Raw genomic sequence first — 24673 nt, forward strand, 5'->3', positions numbered from 1 at the left:
CACATTGAAGCAGTGGTGTCTGGGTCCTGAGAGGAGTGGCTTAGCAAGATGGTGATGGGGATACTTGGTCCTGGAAACTCACACGTTGGGAGCTACTTTTCCTGTCTGGCGAGAAGCTGGGCATCCAGTGTGATGTTGGGGCACCGCAGTAAGCTCCAAAGGCCAGGCCCGAGGACACAGCCTTCTGGCTTACCCAGGTGGCGGTGCCAAGAGTAGGGAAGCCTCTAAAAGGGGTCTCCTCACTTCCCATTCCTTAAGGATCCTTCTTCCCTGTGTACTGGCTTGGTCCTGACAGTTTCTGAACTGGAAAACCTACTTCTCTATGCCTCAGTATTGCTTTCAGTCAAGGGGTATGGATGGTGTGTTTCCTGCTGTGGGGCGTTGCCCTTCCCAGCAGACCCAGGAGGGTCATGGGATCTTCTAGGAATAGAGAATTTTCGGTCTACATTCAAATTCCTCCTTCCTTTCTCTCCTGCAGTTGGGCCTCCGTGAATGGGGCACATGAGTGGGTAGCTGCCTCCAGTGAGTTTGCTAGCTCTGCATCTGGGGACAAGGGGCGGCCGAGGTCTAGCCTCTTCTGCATGGGCTCCCCATGAGACGGAGTGCTGTGTGCTGGAACTGGTTCCACACCAGGTTCTGGTCTGCGTGCATGGCCTGATTCTTTTGTATGACCTTGGGTACATCAACTTTCTTCTCTGGGCCTCATTTACCCTCTCTGTTAACTGGGGCTGCTCCCCAGAATTATCTGGGGAATCAGAAAAAAGTCAAGATGCCAACCCTACTCTTGGGGAATCTTAGCCAGTAAGGCCTGGAATTGGGCCCAGAGACAGGGTATTTTTAAGATGCTCCACCGGTGATTCTAAAGTGTACCTCTCTTTTGAGAACCAATAGTCTGGATGAGTGCTATTTTTAATGTGCAAATTAGTCTCTTGGAATCTTGGTAAAATGCAGATTCTGACCCAGCAGCTGTGGGTTGAGGGTTAAGATCCCGTATTTCATGTGGGCTTCCAGGTGCTGCTACTGTTCCTCTCTCAGGGGCCCCATTTTAGGTACAAGATGGCCCTGTGACATTCCCTGGATTGTCCATTCATTCATTCATTCATTCATCCCTCATCAAACACTTGAGATGGGGAATGGTGGAAGGCAAAGCCAAAGGGAGAGAGAGCCCAGACTCGCTCAGGGCTATGGAGTTGGAACTTCAACTGGAGGGGCTGCCGCTGAAAGGTCCCCATCAGTTCCAGTGGGAGATGACCGCTTTGGGAGGGAGGTGGTGGTAGTGGAGATGGAGGGAGTGGAGAGATTTTTTTTTTGCCCCTAAGTTAATCAACTTTGTTTTTAGAGCAGTTTTAGGGATTGAGAGGAAAGTATATGGAGTTCCCATATATTCCCTGTCCCCTTTCTTGCATCCCCTACCCCAGTGGAATGATTCTGAATATTTTCCAAGGGACAAGCAGGAGGTTTTGGTGAGTTGGCGGGGAGGATGGTGGTGAAGGGACAGTGAGAGAGGATGATACCTGGGTCCCTGGCTTGGGCAGCTGGCGATGGCATCCTCGAGGGAGTGGACTCATGTTTGGCTTGGGCGCATTGAGTTGGGGGCACTGGCAGGATGTGTAGAGGGGGTCTCTGTCTCGTGGTCTGGGCTCTAGCCACATAGGTGTCCTCTGATCCACCAGGGTGCTGGCCTCCCTGCCCACCCAGCAGACCCAGGGCTCAGTGTCATCGCAGAGTGGCCTTTCCCACCTGCCACTGCGTTCCCTCCCGACGCAACTTGCGGTTTTCCTGTCCATCACCACCACCCTTTGTATCCATTACGTGTTTCTGTGGGCGACGTCGTGGCTCATGTCAGTCCTTCCTCTCTGGCCTCGAAACTCCGCCAGCACAGGGCTCGTGTCTTTTTCATCTCCTGTCATACTCAGCAGAGCCTAGGACAGTGTTTGGGGGCAGCGCTCTCACATGAGTACTTTGTGAACACCTGCCCCTGGGATCTAGACTCAGGAGACAGGTCGGGGCTGGCAGTGTGGGCTGGGTGGTGGCCAGGTGGTGTCGATGGTGACGGTCACCTGGGGAGGGGATGGGGGCACAAGGGAGTGTGCAAGACTGAGATGGGCAAGGGCCTGGGATGGGTTCCCATGCTTGGGCCAGGAGGCCCTGGACCTGGTGAAACAGGGGTAATCAGACAGGTGAGGGGAGATCTAGGGAGGGAGATGTCGAGGTTGGGTTGTCCCTTGGTGGCCGTGGCTGCCATTCAGGGGCTTCGTGTGCCCTCACGGTTCCTGGCTCCGGGGCACGTCAGCTCTGCCCTCCTCCCACTGTACTGAGGAGCTGTTAGGAATCCTGTGTTGTGGCTGATGGAACTGCCGGCTGATGAGGCTCTGCCTGAGATCACCCAGCCGGTGCGTGAGGAGGGGGTGGGTCTCCAGAGCGCTCTCCACTGGAAAGTGCTGGCCCTATGCCCCGTGTTCTGTGTCAGACCTGTCATGCTGGGGACGGGGTTGGGGGAGCAGGGAGGAGAGCAGCCTGGAGGCTCTGAGCTGGCGGCAGAGGCAGGTAGTGGCTCCAGCCTCTGGGTGTCAAGGAATGAGGCTGAGGAGCAGGACCAAGGCTGGGCTGGGGGAACGAAGTGCAGGCCTGGCCGCTGAGGTTCCTGGAAGCCAGCCTCACCCCAGGGACTCAGGAGCCAAGGAGCCACTCAGGAACCCAGAGCATGCCAAACTCAAAGGAGCCACCCCACCTCGAAAGTCAAGCCCGGAGGTCAGGGATTCTCAGAGTCTCTGCCTCTCTCCAACAGCATTCCAGCTCACAGAGTACTTTCCTGTCCTTTCTCGGACTTGGTCCCCTCAACCCTCTGGAGGAGGGGAGGTGGTGGCAGCAGGAAGTGTCCTCACTTCACGGTCCCATTTCCACGGTGGAGGAGACCAGAAGTGACAGCCTGTCCCACAGCCAGCAGAGGATGGAGTGAGGATTCCAGCCGAGGTCTTCTGGCATGTCTGTCTGGTGTTCTGGCCGTGAGATCTGAGCTGTGTGAGGGCCACCCCAAGAGAGGAGAGACAACGGCGAACCTCAGTTCATACTCCCCGCCCCCTCGCTGCAGTGCAGGAAGTGGTTTTTGAGGGCCGATGCAGAGCCCAGCATCTGTGGTGGGTGTGATGAGTCATCTCGGGGTGAGAGCTGCAGGATGACCCGGGGTCAGCAGACCTGGCTCCGCATTTAGTAGCTGTGTGACATTGGGCAAGTCACTTCCAGCAGCTCATTGCCCATCCCCTCTCCCCCAACACAGGGCAGCAGGGCTCAGGAGCTGCTCTGGGAGTCGCACCTGCCCCCCTCCCGGCCTCTTCTGAGCCCATGATTGCACTGGGGGCAGAATTTGATTAGATCCTACGCAGCAGCTCCATAGAGAAGGCCTGGCTCATTTCCGGTGTGCTCCTAGCCAGCAAGACATGGACAGAATTAACACTGGCCTGCCAAGCCAGAGAAGCAATGGACGGACAGGAGAGATGCAGACTCCCCCTGGCAAGGGGACGGCTGCACAGAGGCCCTGGGCCAGCAGGCATATCTCTCTGGGCCTCTGTGGCTGGATTCTCATCACCGCCACCTGCGGCACAACTGTCGGGCTGGGTGTTGCTCGTCAGCTGCCTGGACCCGCTTCAAGAGGCCACGGCCTCTTGATGGGCATCTGGGTCCTGGCCTGAAGACCAGTTGTCCAGCTTCTGTTTTTTTCTGCTCAATAGAGGACAGAGATCGTGTCTGACTTGTCTCCTTCTGTCCCTGCAGGGTTTCCCTCAGTGCCTGGAGCCGGAATGAATGCATGTAGGTTAGGACATATGTGTGTCCCTGTAGTCCTTCCCCTGCCCCCACATCCTGCTCACAGAGCCATGTCGACACAGCGGGGCCGTGCGCGTGTCATTCTGTTCTTCATAGGACAATCCCGTGCTCTGGCATCCCTTGTGACATAGTCTCATCTTTATCTCTTTTCCTGTCCTAATTCCTTCCCTGGCCACCCCTCCCCCCAGATTTCTGAGGTTTCCTGTATTTGCTCCAGAAGCCCCCTCCCCCCAGGGCACTCCCAACCCCAGCTCACCCAGGAACACTGGCCGGACCAAACCCACGTGGGCACTTGCACGAGCCTGATCCTGGAGCACAGGGAAGAGCCAAAGAGCTCTGGCGGGTCCTTCTTTGCCTGTATCTGCCCTAGGTCCGTGAGGGCATCTCAGGTAGTGCCCAGCCTCCCCCTAGGGTCCATCATATTGTGTGGAAAGGCCCAACGAAGCCAGGAGATACCCCTGGCCTGCAGACATGAGTGCTGATACTAAGTCAGCCTGCAATTTCTTAGGTAACTCTCTGAGCTTCCAGGACCTCAGTTTCCCCATCTGTAACGTAAGACCAGACTAATGATAGCCACCATGTTACCAAATGTTTCTCCTGGACCAGGCCCTGTGGGGAGCACTGAGAATGGTCCCTGTGAGTCCGGTGTGATATGATGGCCCTGTTCCTGGTGAGGGGACTGGACCGAGAGTTTGGGAGGCTGGCCAGAGACGCACAGCTGGAAAGCGACACCACTGAAATCTGAACGCTGACCCCCCCCCCCCCCCCCCCACTCTCAGGGCCCGTGCGTCCTGGCTGGTCCTGGCTGGTTTCTCCGCTGCCGCAGGGCGGGGGCCCTCTGGGGACAGCAGCACTTCCCCTCCTGGCTTTGTTTGGTTTGGCCTCAGTTTGGGGCAGGATTGGCAGAGGCAGGCTGACTTGCATTTCTGGTTTTGGGTCTGTGGCTGCACTTTGCCGAGAGTGGGGGAGGCGGGCTCGGGCTCAGTCCCTGAAGGGACAGGCCCTGCCCCACCCCCACCCCCCAGGAAAGGGGAAATGCGGCCTGCTCCCTTCTGGGCTGCTCTGTGCCAGGCCCCCAGGGCACCAATTACACTGCTTCCTTCTGTCTGTTCTTCCAGGTCAGGGGTCTGGCTAAGGAGGGAGGGTGATTGAATGTGGGGCCAGGGAGCTGGCTGTTTGTTTTCCTAGAGGAGAATGCTCCCTGGCGCGTGGGGTGAGGGGCGGAGGACTGGGCTGCTCAGGAATGAGATCAGAAGCAGGCCTTGGAAGAAGGAGCCAGAGGCCCTGCTCCAACCCCAGCTGAACCCCCATTTGGTGCTAGTGCTCTGGGGCAGGTCTCTAGGTCCCTCTCCAGGCTGGGCCTCAGCCTTGCTGTCTGTCCATCAGCAAGGGAGCTGTCTTTCTCCCTGAGAACAGTCTGGTGGGGTTAAAGCGCAGACCTTGGCTTCTAAACGAGAATTCTGCATTGAGAGGCCCACCATCACAGTCACGAACTTTGATTCTCGGTATGTGGCCGACCTTGCTTCCAAGAAGGATGGGCTGCTGTTGGAGGTTTGGGGCCTCCACCCACCACCAGCATCCTGTTCAAGAACTTAGAGACTTTCAGGGCACTTGGCTGACTCAGTCAGGAGAACGTGTGCCTCTTGATCTGGGGATCGTGAGTTCAAGCCCCCCAATGGGTGTAGGGCCTACTTAAGAAAAAAAAAAAAGAGCTTTATGCCTTCTGTGTTTATTCTCCTGGTTTGTCACTTGTGCGTGTTGGTTATCTCATTTAATAGGTGGGGACCTTGAGACCCAGAGAGTTTAGTGATGGCTTTCTCTGCCTCCCCCGCTGTGTGATTTGCCCTTGGCTCCTGGCCCTCTCTGGGCCTCAGCCTTCCCCTCTGTGCACGGGGGATTTGGGATCATGGATGTTTGAGGGGCTGAGACTGTGAGGTGTGCGGGGTCCCTGGGTGGAGTCATCTCCCACCTGCAGGTACGATTTATAGAGCAGGGAGTTCTTGCGGGTGGACACCTGTCTTCTTCTGTGCCTGAGAACAGAACTCTGGCCAGATCATCCTAGAGTCCTCTAAGGCCCACTCTGCTGCCTCACTCAGCCATCCTCTCCACTGGGGTAGGGGGGGGTCCCCTTTCCCTTTCATGCTCCCAGCCCGTGGCCTTTACCCATACCACGCTTTGTTATCCATTCTGGTGCTCCCAGATGCCAGTGGGAACCTTGCTCCATGTGGGCAGCTCTCTGCTGCTGCCTTGAGCCATGGCTGGGCCGCAGACTCTCAGATAGGAGCCCGGCTGGGGCTCCCCAGGCCTGAAAGGAAGTCTCAGCTATTTGCCCAGGCTTTCAGTCCCAGGCACGCATTCCTATACATCTCTATGATCCCCAGAGACATGTGGCCACTTTTCCCTTGGTGAGTTCTAGGTGGCCACGGCCTCTTAATGGGCATAGCCCGGACTCCAGATAGTTGTTGCCCCAGCATTCTGAGTCCTTGGGTGAAATGAGGGGCCCAGTCCCGGCTTGAGACCTGCTCCCCCCCCATGTGGTTGCAGCCCTGTAGATACTCCTGCCTCCTTCTCTGAGCCCCGGTCTTCCTCTGAGCAAGCTCCCTCTCAGACTTCATCAAGGGCACTATTTTTCCCTTTGCAAATGAAACCTGTGGGAATCCAGCAACAACGCCAAGCTTCAGAGGGTTGCGTGTCAGGCAGGAAAGGCTTTCTTCTGTCTGGAGCCCCTGAGGTTCGTCCAAACCCAGTTTAAAAACCCCTGGGTGGATCATCCCTCAGTGAGGTCCCCATGTGCCGGGACATCGGTATTATCCAAGGGTGGGCAGTATTTTGAAGTTCTGTTTTCATTCTAGTTTGCTGGTTTCAAAGAGATGCTTAAGTATTCAGAGCAAGTTCTTGTTTGAGGATTTTTTAGAACTTTAGTTCAGGTAGAAGATACCCTTTGGCCAGGTCCAAGGTTCTATCAGTTTGTGATTGCTCAGGCTTGGGACTGGCTTTGGTTCTGGTCCACGAAGGCAGAGACTGCCTAGCCCCTGCTTCACTCGTGGAGACACCGGAGGGCTCTTAAGAAGATCATACAAGGAGTGTTTAATTTGGTGCGGTCCTGGCAGGCGATAGGATCCAGATAATAGTGGTTACCTTTCCTTCATCCCCTAAATGACCAACCATGCTCTTGATGGAACAGAAAGAAGATTCAAGCCAGAAGACAAGGGTGGGAACCCATGTGCAACAAAGCCCAAGGGGGCCTTCTGTTTCCATCTCTCACTTCAGCTTTCAGACTGTGGGGTGTCGGGTGTGGGGTTCAGGCCATTGCCTGATTTATTTCGGCCTCCAGGATGTTGGCTCATGCACAGTGCCAGAACATCTCATAGCCCTCTGTTCTGAACCTTTCTTGTTTGCTTCTTGTTTCCCAGATGTCTGAGCCAGAGGCGGATGAGAAGCGAGAGATGCCCTTGGAGGAAGGGAAGGGGCTGGGTGCCGAGGACCCACCACCGAGCAAGGACCCCTCTCCGGGCCAGGAGCCTCCTTCAGGGCAAGACTTGCCACCCAACAAGGACCCCTCTGCTGGCCAGGAACCTTCGCCTGGCCAAGAGTTACCATCTAGCAAAGACTCACCCTCTTGCAAGGAACGTCCTCCAGGCCAGGAGCCGCAGCCAAGCAAGGACTCCCCACCATGCCAGGAACCCCCTGCAGCCCTGGCCCTCCTTCCCTGCCAGGACCTTCCTGCTGGGCCAGAGCCCCCTCCCAGCCAAGACCTCCCTGTCATCCAGGACACCCCTGCTCAGGAGCTTGCTCCCTGTCAAGACCTGCCCCCTGGCCAGGTCCCCCAGCCAGCTGAGGAGACAGAAAGCTCTGGGGAGCCCCCAGCAGCCACCGGGGACCCTCCTGCGGCCTCCAGGCCAACCTTCGTGATCCCTGAGGTCCGGCTGGACAGTGCCTACAGCCAGAAGGCGGGGGCAGAGGGGGGAGGCCTGGCTGATGAGGAGGATGGGGAGGAGGCTGAGGAGGGGGACGAGGGTGAGGAAGAGGAGGAGGAGGACACGAGCGATGACAACTACGGGGAGCACCATGAGGCCAAGCGCAGCAGCATGATCGAGGCGGGCCAGGCTGAGGGCGGCCTCTCCCTGCGGGTGCAGAGCTCCCTGCGACGGCGGACGCACAGCGAGGGCAGCCTGCTGCAAGATACCCGCGGGCCCTGCTTCGCCTCCGACACCAGCCTGCACTGCTCGGACGGGGAGGGCACCACGTCCTCCTGGGCCATGCCTTCGCCCCGCACCCTCAAGAAGGAACTGGGCCGCAATGGGGGCTCCATGCACCACCTTTCCCTCTTCTTCACAGGACATAGGAAGGTAAGAAGGCTGAGGGCGGCTGGGAGTGGGTAATAAATGGGGAGGTAGAGAGGAAGGGGGTAGGTCTGGGAGCTGCAGGGGACAATGCCGTCCCACCCCGGCGCCTCCTGAAGCCTTCCAGGGAGACTTACACCCATTTGACAGAGGATCCAGCCGAGGCATGGAGAGACCGAGAAGGCCATGCCTGTGTTAAACCCGTGACTCTGACTCCAGCAGCTGTGTTCTTACAGCTCCCTCGGACTGGGGGTCCCCACCGAAGTAGAGCAGGTGTGGCCTTGCCCAGGACATGGTCTTTGGATCTGAAAGGTCTGAGTCCTTGGCTGGAGCACTGTCTTCTGTAGTAGAACAATTTAGATTCCGTCCAGGCCTAGCCAGACTAGAAATCCATCAGCCAACAGTGACAGCACACATCTACCCTGGGCTGGCAGCATGCTACGCAACTTATTTTTTTGTTGTTTTTAATTTTTTGACACAGAGAGTGAGCACATGACATGGGGGTGGGGGCAGAGGGAGAGGGGAGAGAATCCCAAGCAGGTACCACGCCCAGCATGGAGCGCCCCCTGCCACCCTGATGCGGGGCTCAATCTCACGACCCTGAGATCATGGCCGGAGCTGAAATCAAGAGTTTGACGCTTAACTGACTGAGCCTGCAGGCGCCCCAATTCTAAGCTAACCTCACTGACGTTCGCCAAAGTCCTATGAAGGAGAGACTGTTGTGGTTCCCCACGAATGAGGAAACCGAGGCACTCTGGGGTTATCTCACTCACCCCAGGCCACGTGGTTTATAAATGTCTGCCCCAGCACTGGATTCTGGCTCCAGGGCTGGAGCGCATCCCCTCCGTGCTATTTGCCTCTCACAAATATTTATAAATAGATGAATAAGTGTTTATTGATTCCCTGCCATGTGCCAGGCCCTGTGCTCTGTGCCACTGCGAGGCCGCAGGAATGTGTGCGGCAGCTCTCAGCCTGCGAGCTGTGAGCTGTCTGTGGGGGGAGACGCTGGCCCAGCAGTGAAAAGATTGCATCATGACCCCAAAGCCTGCTGGCCAGCTTGAGCCTAGGCTCCATCTCTCACTTACTGTGTGACCTTAGGTGAGTCACACAGCTCCTCTGAGCCTTAGTGTTCTTCTGTAAAAAAAGAGATGAATTACACTCATGTCCCAGGGGGGTCGAGGATGAACTGGAAGAGCCTGTTGCCTGGTGACCTTAGTTCCGGCCCAAGGCCAGGTGCATGGGGCAGGGGTCGGGGGGGTAGGGCAGGGACCTGGGATTTTATGGAGGAGAGACCTCAGGGCCTCAGGCCATCAGGGAGAGTTTCTGGAGCAAGAGGCCGCTTGGCTGGGACTTGACGGTTGAGCAGGTTTGGAATAAAGACCGGATGAGACGCGTTCTGTGAAAGTGGACGTGACCTGGGCACACCGTCTGTAGAAGCGTTTGGCTAGAACAGGGGATTCCTAAAATGCAGGGATGGCAGAGACATGGCACGCATGCTGCCCCTCCTGCCTCCACACCCAGGGCAGACATGACTAATGGATTCCAGTGCATTTTCCCTCTGAGCTGGGCCATGGCTTCAGAGGCCTTCTTCACCTCAGGCACTAGTGAGAAGGCTGACTTCACTGCTGCAGGGTGTTTGGACTGGAAGGACAGGCTGGGAGACCCCACCCCACCCCCACCCCACCCCCACCGAAAAAGGCCTTAAACTTTGGGCCTGGAAATTGGAACTAAATCTAAAGAACTGGCAGTGGATCTCAGTTTCCTCGTCTGCAGACGCGTGTGGTTCTAAATTTGATGTGCCCCGTAATGAGCAGGAGGAGCTTATTAATACATAGATTTCTCAGTCTCCAGCCCCAGGCTCCTAGAATCAGGATTTCCAGCAGGTGGTGCCCAGAACCTTGCATTTTAGACCAGCCCCCCAGGGACTGTTCTGTTCCCCACAGTGGGAATATTACCATCTTTGGCCATTTCTTGATACAACTAGAGAGAGTCTAGAACTCTGCCCTACCCAGGTAAGGCCTCAGGCTCACTCAGACCAGGCCCAGCCATTCCTGTCCGGTGGGCACTGAGATCCCAGGGCTCACTAGCCACCAGGCCTCCCAATCCTGACTCCACACCCGCTCCCCAAGACCCTTCCATGTTCTGTTCTGTCCGTAAATACAAACACCTATATGCAGACACGCCCACACCTTCACGCACACCCTTCTAGTTCCCCCTACCCGGCTGATCCGAAGGCCTGTTTGGGGGCAGATATGCCTGGACCAGCTCTGTCGGGTTTCAACTTCCTCCTCTGGGAGCCCTGGGTTTTCACTGGCCTCCCCCACCCTCTCTGGGCCTCTCGTTTCCTTTCTTGGGCTTAAGCCACAGCGTTGGCAGGGGCTTCAGAGGCTGTGCCCCCATGGTTTCCAGTGGCCAGGCTGCCAGTCCATCCTCGTGGACATCCCGCTCACTGAGGCCATCTGGCTTCGCTGAGAGCCCCGCCCTGCCCTGGAGGTCGAGGCTGGACCAGTGCCTGACCCTGTACCACCCCTCATGGCCCATGGGCCTGGGGCAACTCCCTGCCCTTTCTCTGAGCCTCAGTTTCTTCATCAGCGAAATGGGTATGGTAATGATACCTCCTTTGTGGGACTGCAGAGAAGGTTAAGTAGCCCCACGTGAATGGAGCGTTTCGGGCCGTGCCGGTTCTCGGCACTCGGTGTGTGCTCCATAAATGGGAATCGTGTTGAGGCTGAGGAGGAGGAGAGCGGTGGCAAGTGTGACAACAGGTATGCCAACATTCACAGAGTGCCTCCAGCCCCCTTTCCTGGCGTGCACAGCACCACTGCTGGGTGGGCGCCCTTGTCCTCGTCCTCCAGTGGGGAGACTGAGGCTGAGGGAGAAGTGTCTTGTCCCAGGCCACACGGCAAGTACTGCCGGAGCTGGGCTGTGGCCTCCCCCTGCCCAGTCCTCCCTGGCTCGACCCCAGACCCTGCATATCTCAGGCTAGTGAGGGACTGGATGTGGGGCGCTGTGGCAGGGGGGAGGCAGTGGGCTCTCTCATGACTTCCATCTCCCTGGCTTGGGTCTGGTATGGGCCTGGCTTTCTCGGGAAGGTCAGCTGCTACTTACAGGCCACTGTTTCTAGGCTGTGCCAGGCAGGAGGCAAAGAGGAGAGGGACGAAGTCTTTAGGGGAAGTCAGACAGACCTGAGTTCAAATCTCAGTTCTACCTCCTCCTTCCTGGTCCCAAGTAAGACCTTGGCCAAGTTATGTCTTTCTTTGAGCTTTTCATTTTCTCTTATAAAGTGAGAGTGTTAAATCTTCCTTGGATTTGTCCCAGGGATTCGAGAAGATTGCAGTATATGGAAAGCTCTGTGCCCGTGGCAGGGATCCTGTCACGATGTGAAACCTAGGAGGGCCCGACAGAGCTGGTGTGGCCCTGGGCTGGTGGTTGTGCTGCTGTGTGGCTAAGCTGAGCTGCCCGGAGGGCCGGCTGCCTGTCACAGGGGCGACAGTCCCTGCGTTACTGCTCCCCCAACCTGTCACCTTGCCCTGTTGGGCGTGGAGCGATTTCTTTCTACTGGGACCAGGAACATCTGAACCAGACAGATCTGAGAGGCGGCCCACACGCTCTGGTCATTTTACAAATGGGCTGCCTGAGGTCCAGAGAGGAGAAGACCTCCCCACCAAGGTTAACTCCTGGGCTATCACCTGGGCCTGGCTCCCGATGCTGAGTTGAGTTGTCTCACAGCGCCCTCTGCTGCCAGACCCCTGCCTTGCTGGCTGCCCCTTGGCTCCCCTCAGGCAGAGCCTTCATCTGCCCTTTTCCTGGGAGCCAGAGAAGCCCTGAGCGCAGCTGTGTCTGGGCCCAGCTTGCTGCCCTTCAGTTCCGCCTCAGCCTGGCCTGGCGTGGCCCAGGGTTGTGGGTCGTCCTTTGACAGTGAGGAGACAGAGGCTGCAGCCCCTCCCTGGCCACACTTCCTTCTCCCCTCCTCCTGCAGGGACTGGCTTGGGCAGAGGCTAACTGCCACAACAAGCTCCCCACCTGGGCGGGAGGTCAGACCAGAGCACCCCTAAGATGCCTTCCAGCTTCAAGCTGTGACAGTACCATCTAGCCCCCTATTTACAAAATGCTTAGAGAAGAATTATTGCCGATGTCCAGACAAATACGTGTTGCATTTAGACCCAGTGTTTTCACAAGGTTCTACAGGGTCCACCAGGCTGGGCCAGGTCAGAGAGGGGCGGGGTGTGGGGGACTGGTGCCAGGCATAGCTGGGGAGCCCCAGAAGTTGGGTCGAGACCAGTGAGAGGAACCAGGTGAGGCCCCAGCTGACAGGAGCCCTTAGTCGTGGGTGGGCTTTGGAGCTAGGCCTGAAATGCCTGGCCTCTTGCCGGCTCGTGGAGCCTAGGGCCTCAGTTTCCTCCCCTGCGAATAGGGGCAGATGACAACAGTTAGTTCTCAGAACGGTGGTGAAGATGAAATGAGATCAAAACGTTAAAGCCCTTCATTGCAGATCCTGGCACATAGTGGGGGCTCAGTAACCAGGCACCATAACCACCGCAGCTGGAGATCAGCGAGTGCTGGTGCATAACAGGCACTGGGCTAGGCTCTTCCTGTGTGTTCACTTAGTTAATTTGCACCACACCCCGATGTGCTGGGTCTGGTTATTATCCTCATTTTACAGATACAGAGACTGAAGGACAGAGGGAGGTTGTAACTCAGCTGAAGTCAATGAGCTCAGAAATCACTGAGGTAGGATTCCAACCCAGGCAGTTTAGAAGTGACACTCTTAACCACAACTATTATTATAGTTATAATTACAGTAAGAATTATAGTTATTATTCCAGGGGGCAGGGAACTCCCAGTGCCTGGAGTGGCTGGGTGGGGGCCAGGCGGGCCCCAGGGATTCCTACCTGGAGTGAAGGGAGGCTCCCCTCCATTTCCCTTTCAGCAGGGAGGGCGCCGTAGAGTAGCAAGGCGGTGGGGAGCAGATGAGAAGGAGAGGCCTTTAGTGTGCTGGGTACTGGGCAGGCCTTGCTGTTGCTCCCAGAGAGGAGCCTTGGGGGCCACTGTAGGGCTGGGAATCAGAACCCTGACTTTCTGGCTCAGTTTTTTCTCTGTCTAGCCTGCAGCCACACACACCCCCAATGCCTGGGTTTCCCCAGATGCTCTGGGGGTCAGCGCCCAGGGCCTGGGCTATCGGGCTGATTGGTGTGGGTTGGTCCCAGCCAAAGATGACTCCCTCCCAGCAGTGGAAGGAAGAGCCCATTTCCCAATAGTGCAGAGGTTGGGGGTGTGGGCGGGGCGGGAGTGGCCCCCAGGCCCATTGTGTGGGCTCGATAAAGTACGGAAGCTGAGGTTAGAATGGGAGGAAGCCCAGCGCCTGTGGCCCTTTCCCACGGGTGGGGGCTTCGGGCACTGCCTAGCCCGCCGGAGTAAACGCAGCCAGTATGCACACTGGGGCCGCAGTGGGAAGACTCACTGAGCAATGACCTGGGCAGCCCTCGTTACAGAGGGCCCAGCATGGTGCCCCAGGGGCCAAGACTTCGTAGTGGTGACTCTCCCGACAGCCAGGGGGCTATCACCCCACCTATGCTGTAGCTAATGAAGCTGAAGCTGGGAGGCTAAGAAACTCCTCCAGAGTCGGCGGAAATAGGACCAGTACCTGCTTCCTGCAAACCCGAGCTCTGGAGTCCCCACCATAGACGGGTGTGTGCCTGCGTGTGCACGTACACACCCATGTTTACAACCCTGGCAGGGCAGTCTTCTCAGGAAGGAGGTGGCACTTCCCCGAGTCTTTAGTGAAAACATTCAAAATGTGCCCGATCCTTACATTGGAGTAGCAGCATCCTCTGGTGGAGAGATGTGGGCTTTAAATGCACACACCCCTAGAGTCCCGCTGTCACTTCAACTCCGGGTATCTTTGGGCAAGGGCCTTAACTTCTCTGAACCTCCGTTTGCTATATGGACTTACGCTGAAGATTAATGAGATAGTATCTGGATAATGCCCATCCCGGGGTCTGGTCTACAGTACGAATTCATCCTTCCTTCCATCCATCCATCCATCCATCCATCCATCCATCCATCCTTGCATGGGTGTGTATTCCACCGATGCTAGTAGCTCCCCCTGCTGGCTATATCTGGAATAAGGCGACTTTTCTTTCCAGAATTAAGGCCGCTTTAAGAATTAGCCCATCTTTATTTTACGAATGAGGAAAGCCAAGGCCCATGGTGGGGCTCATGAGGAGTCAGAGCTGAGATCCACACCGGGTGGTATTTTGTCTTGTCTTGGGGCGTAGTGTCCATACCTCTCCCATCTTGGAGCATTTCCTGGGCTCCTGCTCTAGGGTGGCACTGTTGGGACCTTGGATTTCCACTGGAGGAAGGGGACAAGCACCAGCAGGGCAAGGGAAACAGAGGACAGCCCTGGTAGAGATGGTGGGAATCTGGAGTGGTCTGGAGAACAGGAGTGGCAGACTGGGGGGAAGAGGAGAGAGGGCATTCCGGGAAGGGGACATGGCACCAGGAAGGGGGAGGGGAGAGAGAGGTAGGGGAGGTACAGTCTGCACCTCAAGGGGGCGGTGGGGGGATCCAGCTGCAAGCTGGGATTCAGGCAGCGAGGGCCTCCAGACTCATTGTTCCCAGTCTGCTTTCCCTCTCTTGACACTTCCATTCATTTGACAAGTATTTGCTGAGCTCCTAGTCATGAGAGTGAGATGCTCACCCTTTGAGGATGACCCAGGCAGACAGAGGCCTTGCTCGTGAGATCTCACAGTCAAGCAGAGGGGACAGATTTAGAAAAAGCTCTTTCGAATGTGGTGGGGACTTCCAAAGAGGTGTAGGGGGCACAGCCTTTATCTAAGGGTCTGGGAGTGCTCCCTAGGTGAGGAGGAATTAAAGTGCCTTACCTGAGGCTGGGTTGTAAAGGGAGATGGGAGGGTCAAAAAAGCATCCCCCGTGGAAGGTCTAGCACAGGTAAAGGCCTAAGGTGACAGGGCAAAGACCTTCCATTTGGCTGGGGGGCAGGGTCAAGGAGGGTGCTGGAGCAGGGGTCAGGCCAAGAGATACATGAAGGAGTTGTAACTGATGTTCAAATGCAACTTTCTGCCCAGATCCTAAGACAGCAGACCCTGTGTTTCATGTCTCGGAGTTTGGGTGTTATCCTGGGGGCACTGGGGAGCCATGGAAGACTTTAGGCAGGAGAGGTTCTCTCTGGCCTGTAGGACAATTCACTGTCCACCCTGCTGACCAATCCCAGGTCTCTGCCAAACCTCAGAAGCCTGAGTTAGTCATTAGGATCTCGATTTCGAAATTAAGAAATCGAGGCTCACCGAGGGATGGTGACTGGCCGAGTCACACTGCAGAACCCCTCCTGGAGCCCCTGCGCTCCAGTCTGCCCTCCTGCCTGCAGAGATCTGTCTCCAGATCAGCCATCTCTGCTCTGTCTTCGGCTTCTCCCTCGCAAACCAGGCTCCTGGTTGCACCGGGAGGAGACCCCTTTGGCTGGAGGATCTGCCAAGCCAACCACGCTTCATGGGCAGACAGTTTCTAGTAACCGGCCTCCCTGTCCCTCGCCTGAGGGGTAGGAGCTATGCAGGAAAGGGGGTGGGGCTGTTTGGAGGCACCGTTGGATCCCTAAGCCCCTCTTCGCTCAGGCAGCAGCAGCCTTCAATGCCCAGGCTGTAAAGTGTCTGTCTTTCTTCCACAGATGAGTGGGGCTGACGCGGTTGGAGATGACGACGAAGCCTCTCGGAAGAGAAAAAGCAAAAACCTGTACGTTGGAAAGTTCCCTGTCCTCAACCTTGCAGTCAGGGAGGCACCCCACGTACCCATCCTTCCTCCTCGGTCCTTGGGCTTGTCTCTCCTCCAGGGGTACAGGTGGGGAGAAGGGGTTCTCCTTGGGTGTCCTTGTACACCTGGGCCCAAGGCCCTGGAGACTAGGGGCCGGATGGAGAGGAGGCCATGGGGAGCCCCCCCTCCCCTCCAGGTGGTTATGTAGTGCCCACCATTACTTGCCAGTTGGGCCTGGGGGAGGAGGACAGGAATCTTCCCAGATGCCTCCTACAGCCACTTCCCTGGCCCCTGCTTTGGCTAGCGTCCACTACTCTAGAAACTCTTTCTCCCCCATCTCCTCTGCCCTTCTCCAGGTTCCTGCGGCAACTATAGGCTGCTCTCACTCTGCAGCCAGGAGCCATCCCGCCTTCTAGGGAAGGTGACATGCTCCAAAAATAGCCCTTTGCACTATCGCTGGGTCCAGGTATCACCAAAGCGGTCACTCCCAGGGGTGCAGCAGTGGGGGGCCGTGGAGGGTGGGCACCTGGGAAGCTGGAGCTCTCCCTGGCCGGTCCCAACTCTAGCCTCTCTTCAGGATGGGTTCGGCCTTTCGAATGCCCGAAGCTCACATTCTTAAAAGCTTCATCAAGGACCCTTAGAATCTGGGATGATAATAAAAATAACTAACATTTGTTGTGCCAGGCACTGTCTATGTGCATTCCATAAATTGTATAATTTAATCTTTACCATTATTTTATTTTACATTTCCTTTTTTCTCTCACATACCCTGTTTGCCCAATGAGTAAACCGAAGCAGAAAGAGGTTACTTGTCTCAGGTCGCGCAGCAAGTACGCGGCGGAGTGGAGATCGGATACCTGGAGTGCTGGCTCTGAGAGTATAAATATGAATATATGTATTTTTTCTCTCAGAGCCTGTTCTGTTGAAGCTCAGTGTAGGCTATTCTGAAGGAGGTTTACAGAAGTCCTGCTAGGTAGGCTTTGAGCCCCTAGTGATGAGAGTCCTTTCCCCAGAAGCCACTCATTCCATCTCTTCATGGCTCTGATTGGAGGAACGTACTCCTTTAGCTTCCTCTTGTGGGTCGCTGTTCTGCCTTCTGGACCCACAGGGGAACACCCGGGTCCTGTGTGAGCTCTGCCACCCTGTCAGACCACTAAGCCCCAGGAAGTCCGATGCTGGCAGTCCAGCCCCCTCCCCACCACCGGGCATTCTGGGGGTGGGGGGGGCAGTCCTCACCCAGAGGACTGCCCATCCCTGGACTCCTCTGCCTTAGCTCATTGGCTTGGACCTTCTAGAGCAGGGTCCCCATCCCTGGGAAGCTGCCCCAGACATGCAGGACAGGATATCTGGGCACTTTTGCCCCAGGCAATGTGCTAACACTTTATGCGCATTTTCTCCTTGCTTCTCAGAACAGCCCCAGGAGGGGCTGGATGGTTGGTTGGTTCTGAGAGGTGAGGTGGCTAGACCAGGAGCACACAGTTGGCTACTGCTGGAGTTGGGATTTGAACTCCAGGCCGCGTGGCTCCAGAGCCTCACACTTAACCTCTACGGGGTACCGCCTCCTTCACTGACTCACCCAGGGTGTCCCAGAAGTCTTAATGCCGCTTTAAGCCCGAACAACTTCAGAAGCATAAATACTACAAATTCAACAAATACCCATGTGAAAGTTGAATTATTCAGATTTCTTTTACACTTGCTTAGCTTTGTGATTTTTGCCAACACATTTTGGATTTTTAACTTTGGTTACAGTCAGCGGTTTTTATCTTTAATCGGAAGAACAGAGAGCAGAACTTAAGAATAAAAAAATGTGTCATTCAAAAACCACAAAACTCAGTGTGCATTAAAAAATTACATAATTAAAATTCCAAACGACGTTTTGGAAAGGTTATAGGACTTGTACTCCGGCAGTTATCTGAGCTCAAACCGTACTCAGACTTGTGGGACGCCGTACATATTCATGGATGCGTGTCTCCAAAGCCAACGACAGGCCCAGGCCTACTGCCAGGAGCTATCCTGGAGCTGCCCAGGGTAGGGGGTCTAGAGACAAGGGGGGCAAACGTGGCCATGGGGCATTTAACCCCTTTCTCGCCACCAGCTTTGCCCAGTCCTGAAAAGGGCTGCCTCCTGGGGGAGTGGCAAGGCTAAAAATGCTTCCTAGCTAAAAATAGCCACTCCTGCCACCCTGGTGGGCAGAGCCCTCCCCCCTTCCCTCCCAGCAATTTGCTGACTTGTTTTCTCCTCCTCCCCCTGGCGGTGCCATGGCAACGGGGAGGCCGGTCACAAATAACTGGGCCTGGCTTTTTGCCGGGCAGGCCCCAGAGGCCGCCCCCAGAGGCCGCCCCTTGCGGACACTTGCCCCTTTCACGGGCTCCCTCTCTGGGTTGGCCAGGAGGGATATTTTCCTCCTCCCTCCCCCTTCAACCCCTCCCCATCCTGGTCCCTCCCATTTCCTGGCTCCTCCTGTCTGAGTCCCAGCCTGGCTTGTGCCTGGGAGCCCCAGTCATCCGGTGGGGATCCCGGCGATCGCTGGGCTGCAGCACACGCCGGCTGCTGCCTGCCACCCTGGGACGCAGGGTGAGGAGCTGGGGGTGCTCCCTGCAGACTGTCCTGGGCCCCAAGGTGGGGGGCCCTACAGAGATGCTCCGAGGCATGTACCTCACGCGCAACGGGAACCTACAGAGGCGGCACACGATGAAGGAGTAGGTGTCTCCCCTCCACTGCGCGCACCCTTCCCACCCTGAGGTTGCAGGGGCCGAGCGTGCCAGGCTGACCGACCCCCCTTCTCTGCTTCTGCCCCCAGGGCCAAGGACATGAAGAACAAGCTGGGCATCTTCAGGCGAAGGAATGAGTCCCCTGGGGCCCAATCAGCGGGCAAGGCAGACAAAATGGTGAAGTCATTCAAGTAGGTCCTTTCTGCATCCCTGGGACGCCTCAGGCACCCACTGGTCCCCAGGGGAGCAGGGCTGGTGGTGGGTTTAAATGGAAAGGTGGGGGTTTTGGCTTGTTCCAGCTGTGGGTTAGCCGGAGGCTGTCTTTGAGGGAGGCTGGTACCTGGCAAGCAGCAGCCCTCATGGGGAGCGGTTGCCGAGCAGGGGCAGAGGTGGGACCCAGAAGGGATGCTGGCCCAGAGAGAGAGGCTGGGCACCCCCTCCACTGGGCTCAGCCCCTGCCCAGGCCAAGAGCAGCTAACAGAGACCCCCACCCCTCTAGCCCCAGCCACCGCACTTCCCCGAACCTCACGGTGCCTCACTCTGCCCCTTCCCTCGCCCCTCAGGCCCACCTCAGAGGAAGCCCTCAAATGGGGTGAGTCCTTGGAGAAACTGCTGCTTCACAAATGTAAGTGGGGGCCAGCTCCCCTCCCTGTGTGATCTCCCCCCTCCCCCTTCCCTTTTCCTTCTCTCCCAGACCCAGAGAGCGTGGCTGGTCCCAGAGAGGTCGCCTTTCCCTCTTTGCTGGGTCCCATCAGGTGTCCCTCTGTTGGGAGAGGCTGGGGCCCTTGGGCTGGCCTTGGAGCCGGCTTCTGCCAGCCCCTCCCTGTCCCTGGGAGCTGGCACTGCCTGCAGGAGGCCGCTGGGACCTGTGTGCTCAGACCCAGAGATTCCCAGAATAACAATAAACATTTCCACGTACTGAGGGCTTCCACTGGGTCAAATGTGCCCTGCGTCTCATGGGCAGGATCCCTCTGGTCCTCACAGGGGTCCAGGAGATAGTCTCATAACCCCCATTTTACAGATAGGGGAACTGAGGCACAGACATGGGCAAGACATGGCCAAGGCCCACGGAGAGGCCGTGCAGGGGGTGGGTCCACATCCCGGGGCTCCTGGCTCTCCGAAGTGGTTATTTTACTAAGCTCCCCACATCTGCACCCTAAAAGGCCCCTAGAGGGGAGGCTGGTGGGGGGGTCCAGAGAGCAGAAGGGGCTAGTTCTGCTTCTCATCCCAAGGCCTGGGCTTCTGTCACAGATGGCTTAGCGGTGTTCCAGGCCTTCCTTCGCACCGAGTTTAGTGAGGAGAACCTCGAATTCTGGCTGGCTTGTGAGGACTTCAAGAAGGTCAAGTCACAGTCCAAGATGACAGCCAAGGCCAAGAAGATCTTCGCTGAGTACATTGCCATCCAGGCCTGCAAGGAGGTAAGGCCACGGGCTGGGCCCTCAGGTCCCCCAGCCCCACCCCCAGCTCCAGTGGCCTCTCTTGCCACAGGTACGTGGCAGCCTCAACGAGGAGCCCAGGAAGGGGAGAGGCCAGAGTGACTCTCGGGGACTATGTGTCTAGGGTGGAGAGGAAGCAAGCTGGGGCCCTGGGAAGAACAGAAATCCATCAGTAACAGAAATGGCCACCATCGAGGCATGGGATGCTGGGCACCCACCAAGCCCTTTATGGATGCACTCCTTTATTGGATCCTCACGACAGCCTGTAAAATGGGCTTATTATTATCTGCATTTTAAAAACGAGGAGACGGTCTCTGAGAGCCCAGGTCAGAGTCGCTACCATCTAGTGAGTGCTTACTGAGGGCCAGTCCCTGGGGACCGAGTTGCAGGGGATGACCTGTGGACTGACTCCCTATCTGCTTACCATGGATGACCTTGTGTAGTCTGTGGCACTCTTAGAAGAGTATACCATCCTTCCTAGCCTACAGATATGACAGTGGGCCTCAGAGCACTTAGGCGGTCTTCTCGGGGCTACATGCCTCCTTCCAGCCCTGCTGGGATTCCAACGAGGCAGAGGTGGTCTTTCCAGGCCCTGTAAACTCTCCGCCCTCCAGTGAGGGACCAAGCCAGGACTCGAACCGCTGCCCCGAGGGTCTCCACTCTACGACTTAAGATGGGGAGCAGAAGGGCTCAGAAGTGAAGGGCCCCATTCCTGCCCCCCCCACCCCCAGGTCAGCCCCCTGCAGGTGAACCTGACCCGTACTGCCCTCTGCCCCCCACAGGTCAACCTGGACTCCTACACGCGGGAGCACACCAAGATCAACCTGCAGAGTGTCACCCGCGGCTGCTTCGATCTGGCACAGAAGCGCATCTTCGGGCTCATGGAAAAGGACTCCTATCCGCGCTTCCTCCGCTCTGACCTCTACCTGGACCTCATTAACCAGAAGAAGATGAGTCCCCCACTCTAGGGGCTGCCGGGGTAGAGTTCCGTGTTCACGCCAAGTGGGCTGGGCCCCCTTCCCACCTGCCTCTCTCCCTCTTCGACGGAGGGGGCAAGCGAGCCCCTGGAGGCTGCGTCTCCGGACGGACGGACAGACGGACATTCGGATGAGCAGCCTGGAGGAAAAGGACTGGCCCTGTTCGGTCCCCACTGCCCTGGTACGAGGGGACCCGAGGGCCCTGGCAGGTCAGGGGCCCCGGCTGAGCCGGATCTGGAGCTGCTGCTCCGTGCTGCGTAGACTCAGCAATGACCAAGTTCCTTAAAGAACTGGCTGATGGGGCAGGAGGCCTAGCTGTGGGCTCCAGGGCTCTCCAGGGTGGGGAGTGCGTTGGGGCTCGCAGCTCAGACCCACCCCCACCTTGAGTTTTATTTATTTAAACAGTAGTCGGATGCTTGGCACGTTGTCCTGTAATAGGAAATTTTTGCCTCATCGGTTTTCCTAATTTACAAGTGCAATATTTTAACCAACGCCTTGTGAAAAGCCACCTCGCCAAGAGGGTGGACACCACTTTGCAGTTTCAGGGGATTTGCTGGTCCCAGGCACCAGGGGCGGGTAGCTGGGCCTTCCAGACTGATGAGGCCTGGAGGGGCGAGTGCTGCGTGTGACCTCGCACAGAAATCCCGCACCCCCACTGAGGGAGGTGTCCCTCGGGGGCCCTGGGAAAGCGTGGCCCCCTCAGACCACACAGTAGCCAAGCTCTGGAGCAAATAAAAGGCCTGTGTTATTTCTCATTGTTGACCCTTTCTGTGTGTTCCTGGGTTTGAGCTTTCCCAAGGTGGACTGGGGCACGGGGTGGGGGTCAGTGGGCGGCTTCTTCGCTCTTGCCGTCACCCCCCTCCCAACCCGGAGCTACACACATCGATACCCCGGGGCTCGGGCTCCTAGGCACTCTGACATGCTTGTTCCGTGTAGCCTCTTATCTTCTCCACCAGCCTGGGAGGCGGGGGTTATGCCCATTTCACAGATTGGGAGAGCGAAGCACAGACAGTGTGGGTGACTCGGCCAGGGTCATATGACTGGCAAGTGGCAGAGACAGGGTTCTGCCTAAGCCCCGCTAGCTTCCAAGCCTGTACTCTGGATTGCTGTCCCCTGCTTGCTACAGGACGGAGTCCTAGCTTGGCTTCCAGCTGGCTACATCCCTTTCATTCTTCTGCCCATGGAACCCTGAGATTCTAGCAGAACTTTCAGGTGACACAGGACTGGTTGGTGGAGGTGGACAAGGCCGGCCTCTCAGGCTGCGGATGGGCCCATGGATGCCGGTCAGAAGGAAGGAAGAGCGGGGCAAGTGACAAGGAGTAGGGCTTACAGAGAATCCCTCTCTCTCCCTAGAGAAGGCTCCCCACTCTGTGCCTAACTGGAGATGCAAATTTGGGCAAGGCCTGGTCCAAAGCCGTGTTTCCCAGGAGGCCCTGAACCACTGACCTGGAGGGCGTAGAAGAGAGCCTGGAGCCTGGGCCAAGCTGATGCCAGAGCTGGACCCAGAGCTGGACCCCCCCCCCCCACATGCAGCCTGCCAGGGTCTGGGGGTCAGGGGCCTGGGCGCCGCCTGGAGTGGGGCCTGACCCAGCTGGGCTGACTTCCATGACGCCAGATGGAGTTGGTGCAGGAGGGGCTGGGCTCCGTCTCCCTGGATCTTATTCTTTACCTGGGGTCCTGGGTTCGGGTCCACCCGCCATGACTTGGAAATGCAAAGGACATGGGGCTTTGTAGACGCTCTCCTCTGTGCCTCTCCTCACTGTTTGCCCTGGAGGCCCAACCTAGGGCCAGGCATACAGTAGGTGCTCAGTATGTGTTACAGCCTTTTTTGTTAACACTGGAGTGTGAGCTCTTCCAGGAGTGGGGCTGGGTCTGGCGCTGCACCTGGCCTGAGCCCTGTTGGGCCTTGTAATCAGTGAAGGACTTTCCCACCACAGAGCCACCCGAGCCTTGATGAGGCTGGAGGGACAGCGAGGGGCAGAGAAGTGCCCCTAATTCAGAAACAAGGGCACCTCGCAGGAGTCATCCAGGCCTGAGAAGTGGGGACCTGAGAGCAGGGAAAACGGACCCAGAGGGGACCACAATACCATTCCTGTTCCTTCCAAAATGGCTAGTGGCAGAGAAGGCGGTGGAGCTCAGGACTTGAGTCCCAGCCTGGCCCGGCCTCTCTGTGGTGTCTTCCCCTCCGAGGAGACACTGTGTGCCTGAAGAGGCTCACCTTGCCCTTTCTTCAGGTGCCAGGGATTTAGCCTTGGGCCAAGCCCTCCACCTTCCCGCCCCCCACGTTGCCACAGAAACCAAAGTCTTGCAGAGCCAAGTCAGGCAGATGGAATTCCCATTTCGGAAGGCCCCCACTGCCTGGTTTCCATTACTCACACTGGGTCCCCTGGCCCAGAGTGGCTTTGGCTGTGCTGAGCAGCTGGAGAGCAGACTGGAGAGGTGGCGGGATCCTCCTGCCCTGGGCCCTGCCTGGGCTCCCTGGGGACCTTGGCTAGAGCCCTTCTCCCCACTGAGGCCTCAGTCCTTTCACATATACAGTGGCTGGACTGCTCCCCATTTTCTTTCTCTTTTTTTTTTTTTTTTTTTTTTAAACAAGGAAGGAGCAGCCCCCTTGTGCTCTGTCTGCCGATCCCAGGTCAGTGTAGGATCTGATGGCTGTGAGGTCCTCCTGTCCAGGTCCCTTCCCATTCTACAGATGGGAAGACTGAGGCAGAGGGAGGGAAGCAGCACGGCATAGAGGTGAAAGGCCTGGACCCTGGCTCCACTGTCTCTGACAAAATCACATCACCTCTCTTCGCCTCAGTTTTGTCATCTGTAAATGGTACATACTGGCACCTTTCCCAGAGCTTTGGTGACTAAGTGAGGTTGTGTGGGCAGTGAGTTTAGCCCTGCGCCAGCTGCCGTTAGTGACCTCATCACTCAGGATCACAGGGAGGTGGAAAGCTTGTGCTCAAGTGGTCCAGGCCTGGGCTCTACCCTGATCGTTGTGGACAGGGAGCCTCTAGACTCAGTCCCCAGCTCCCTGTCCTTCCAGGAACATTTCGCTAGAGGACAAAGCCAGCCTGTTTCAGGGAATGTCAGAAACAGCCTGTCCTTGCACCACTGCCCAGTCAGCCTGGCTGGGAGCAGTTGGGGTCAGCTTGCAAATAGGGTGTGAAGGGTGGAAAGGGGAGAGGGCACGGCTGTGGCGCTCGGTTTGATGCCAGTGGGAGGGGACTCAGCACTGGCCTGCCTGTGCCAAACTTTGTCTGACTCCTTGTTAGCTGGGCTGGTCCAGTCCCTCACACTGTTGGCCTCTTGGCTTGGCTTGGGGCAGATATGGGATCCCAGACTCTCTAGCCTGGAAGAGACCACCTGATCTAAACTTCTGTCTTGTGCTTGGGTCCCTTCTTGGGTTCCTGTTTGCATCTCTCCTGTGACAGGAAGCTCATTCTCTCCCAAGGTATCTCAGGAGGGCCTGGGAGCCTCTGGGGGTTCTAAAACCCTTTCCCTGTGAAATCAGGATCCTGGGGTGGGGTAGGGTGAGGGGGACAGGTTAGTGGTAGCCTCTATGGGTCTCCCACCTAGGTAGCCCCCTACAAGCTCCCTGATTCTCTGGTTTCATGCCTCTCTTC

The 24673-nt window shown here is 57.0% G+C and overlaps 1 protein-coding gene across 6 annotated transcripts in view; it reads left to right on the plus strand.

Annotated features, from left to right (window-relative positions):
• RGS3 (regulator of G protein signaling 3) overlaps positions 1–21814 on the plus strand; it is a 116222-nt gene extending 94408 nt beyond the window's left edge. For all 6 annotated transcript variants that reach the window (XM_032865662.1, XM_032865661.1, XM_032865663.1 and 3 more), the window contains 6 exons: positions 7236–8171; positions 15853–15917; positions 18736–18837; positions 19210–19271; positions 19898–20064; positions 20865–21814. In XM_032865662.1, coding sequence (XP_032721553.1) covers positions 7236–8171; positions 15853–15917; positions 18736–18837; positions 19210–19271; positions 19898–20064; positions 20865–21050 — 1518 coding nt within the window. In that variant the 3' untranslated portion in view covers positions 21051–21814. The remainder of the gene's footprint in view (positions 1–7235; positions 8172–15852; positions 15918–18735; positions 18838–19209; positions 19272–19897; positions 20065–20864) is intronic.
• Positions 21815–24673: the final 2859 nt, after the last annotated feature.

The sequence above is a fragment of the Lontra canadensis genome, unplaced genomic scaffold (genome assembly GCF_010015895.1).
Source record: "Lontra canadensis isolate GAN:19392208 unplaced genomic scaffold, GSC_riverotter_1.0 scaffold30, whole genome shotgun sequence".
NCBI lineage: Eukaryota > Metazoa > Chordata > Mammalia > Carnivora > Mustelidae > Lontra > Lontra canadensis.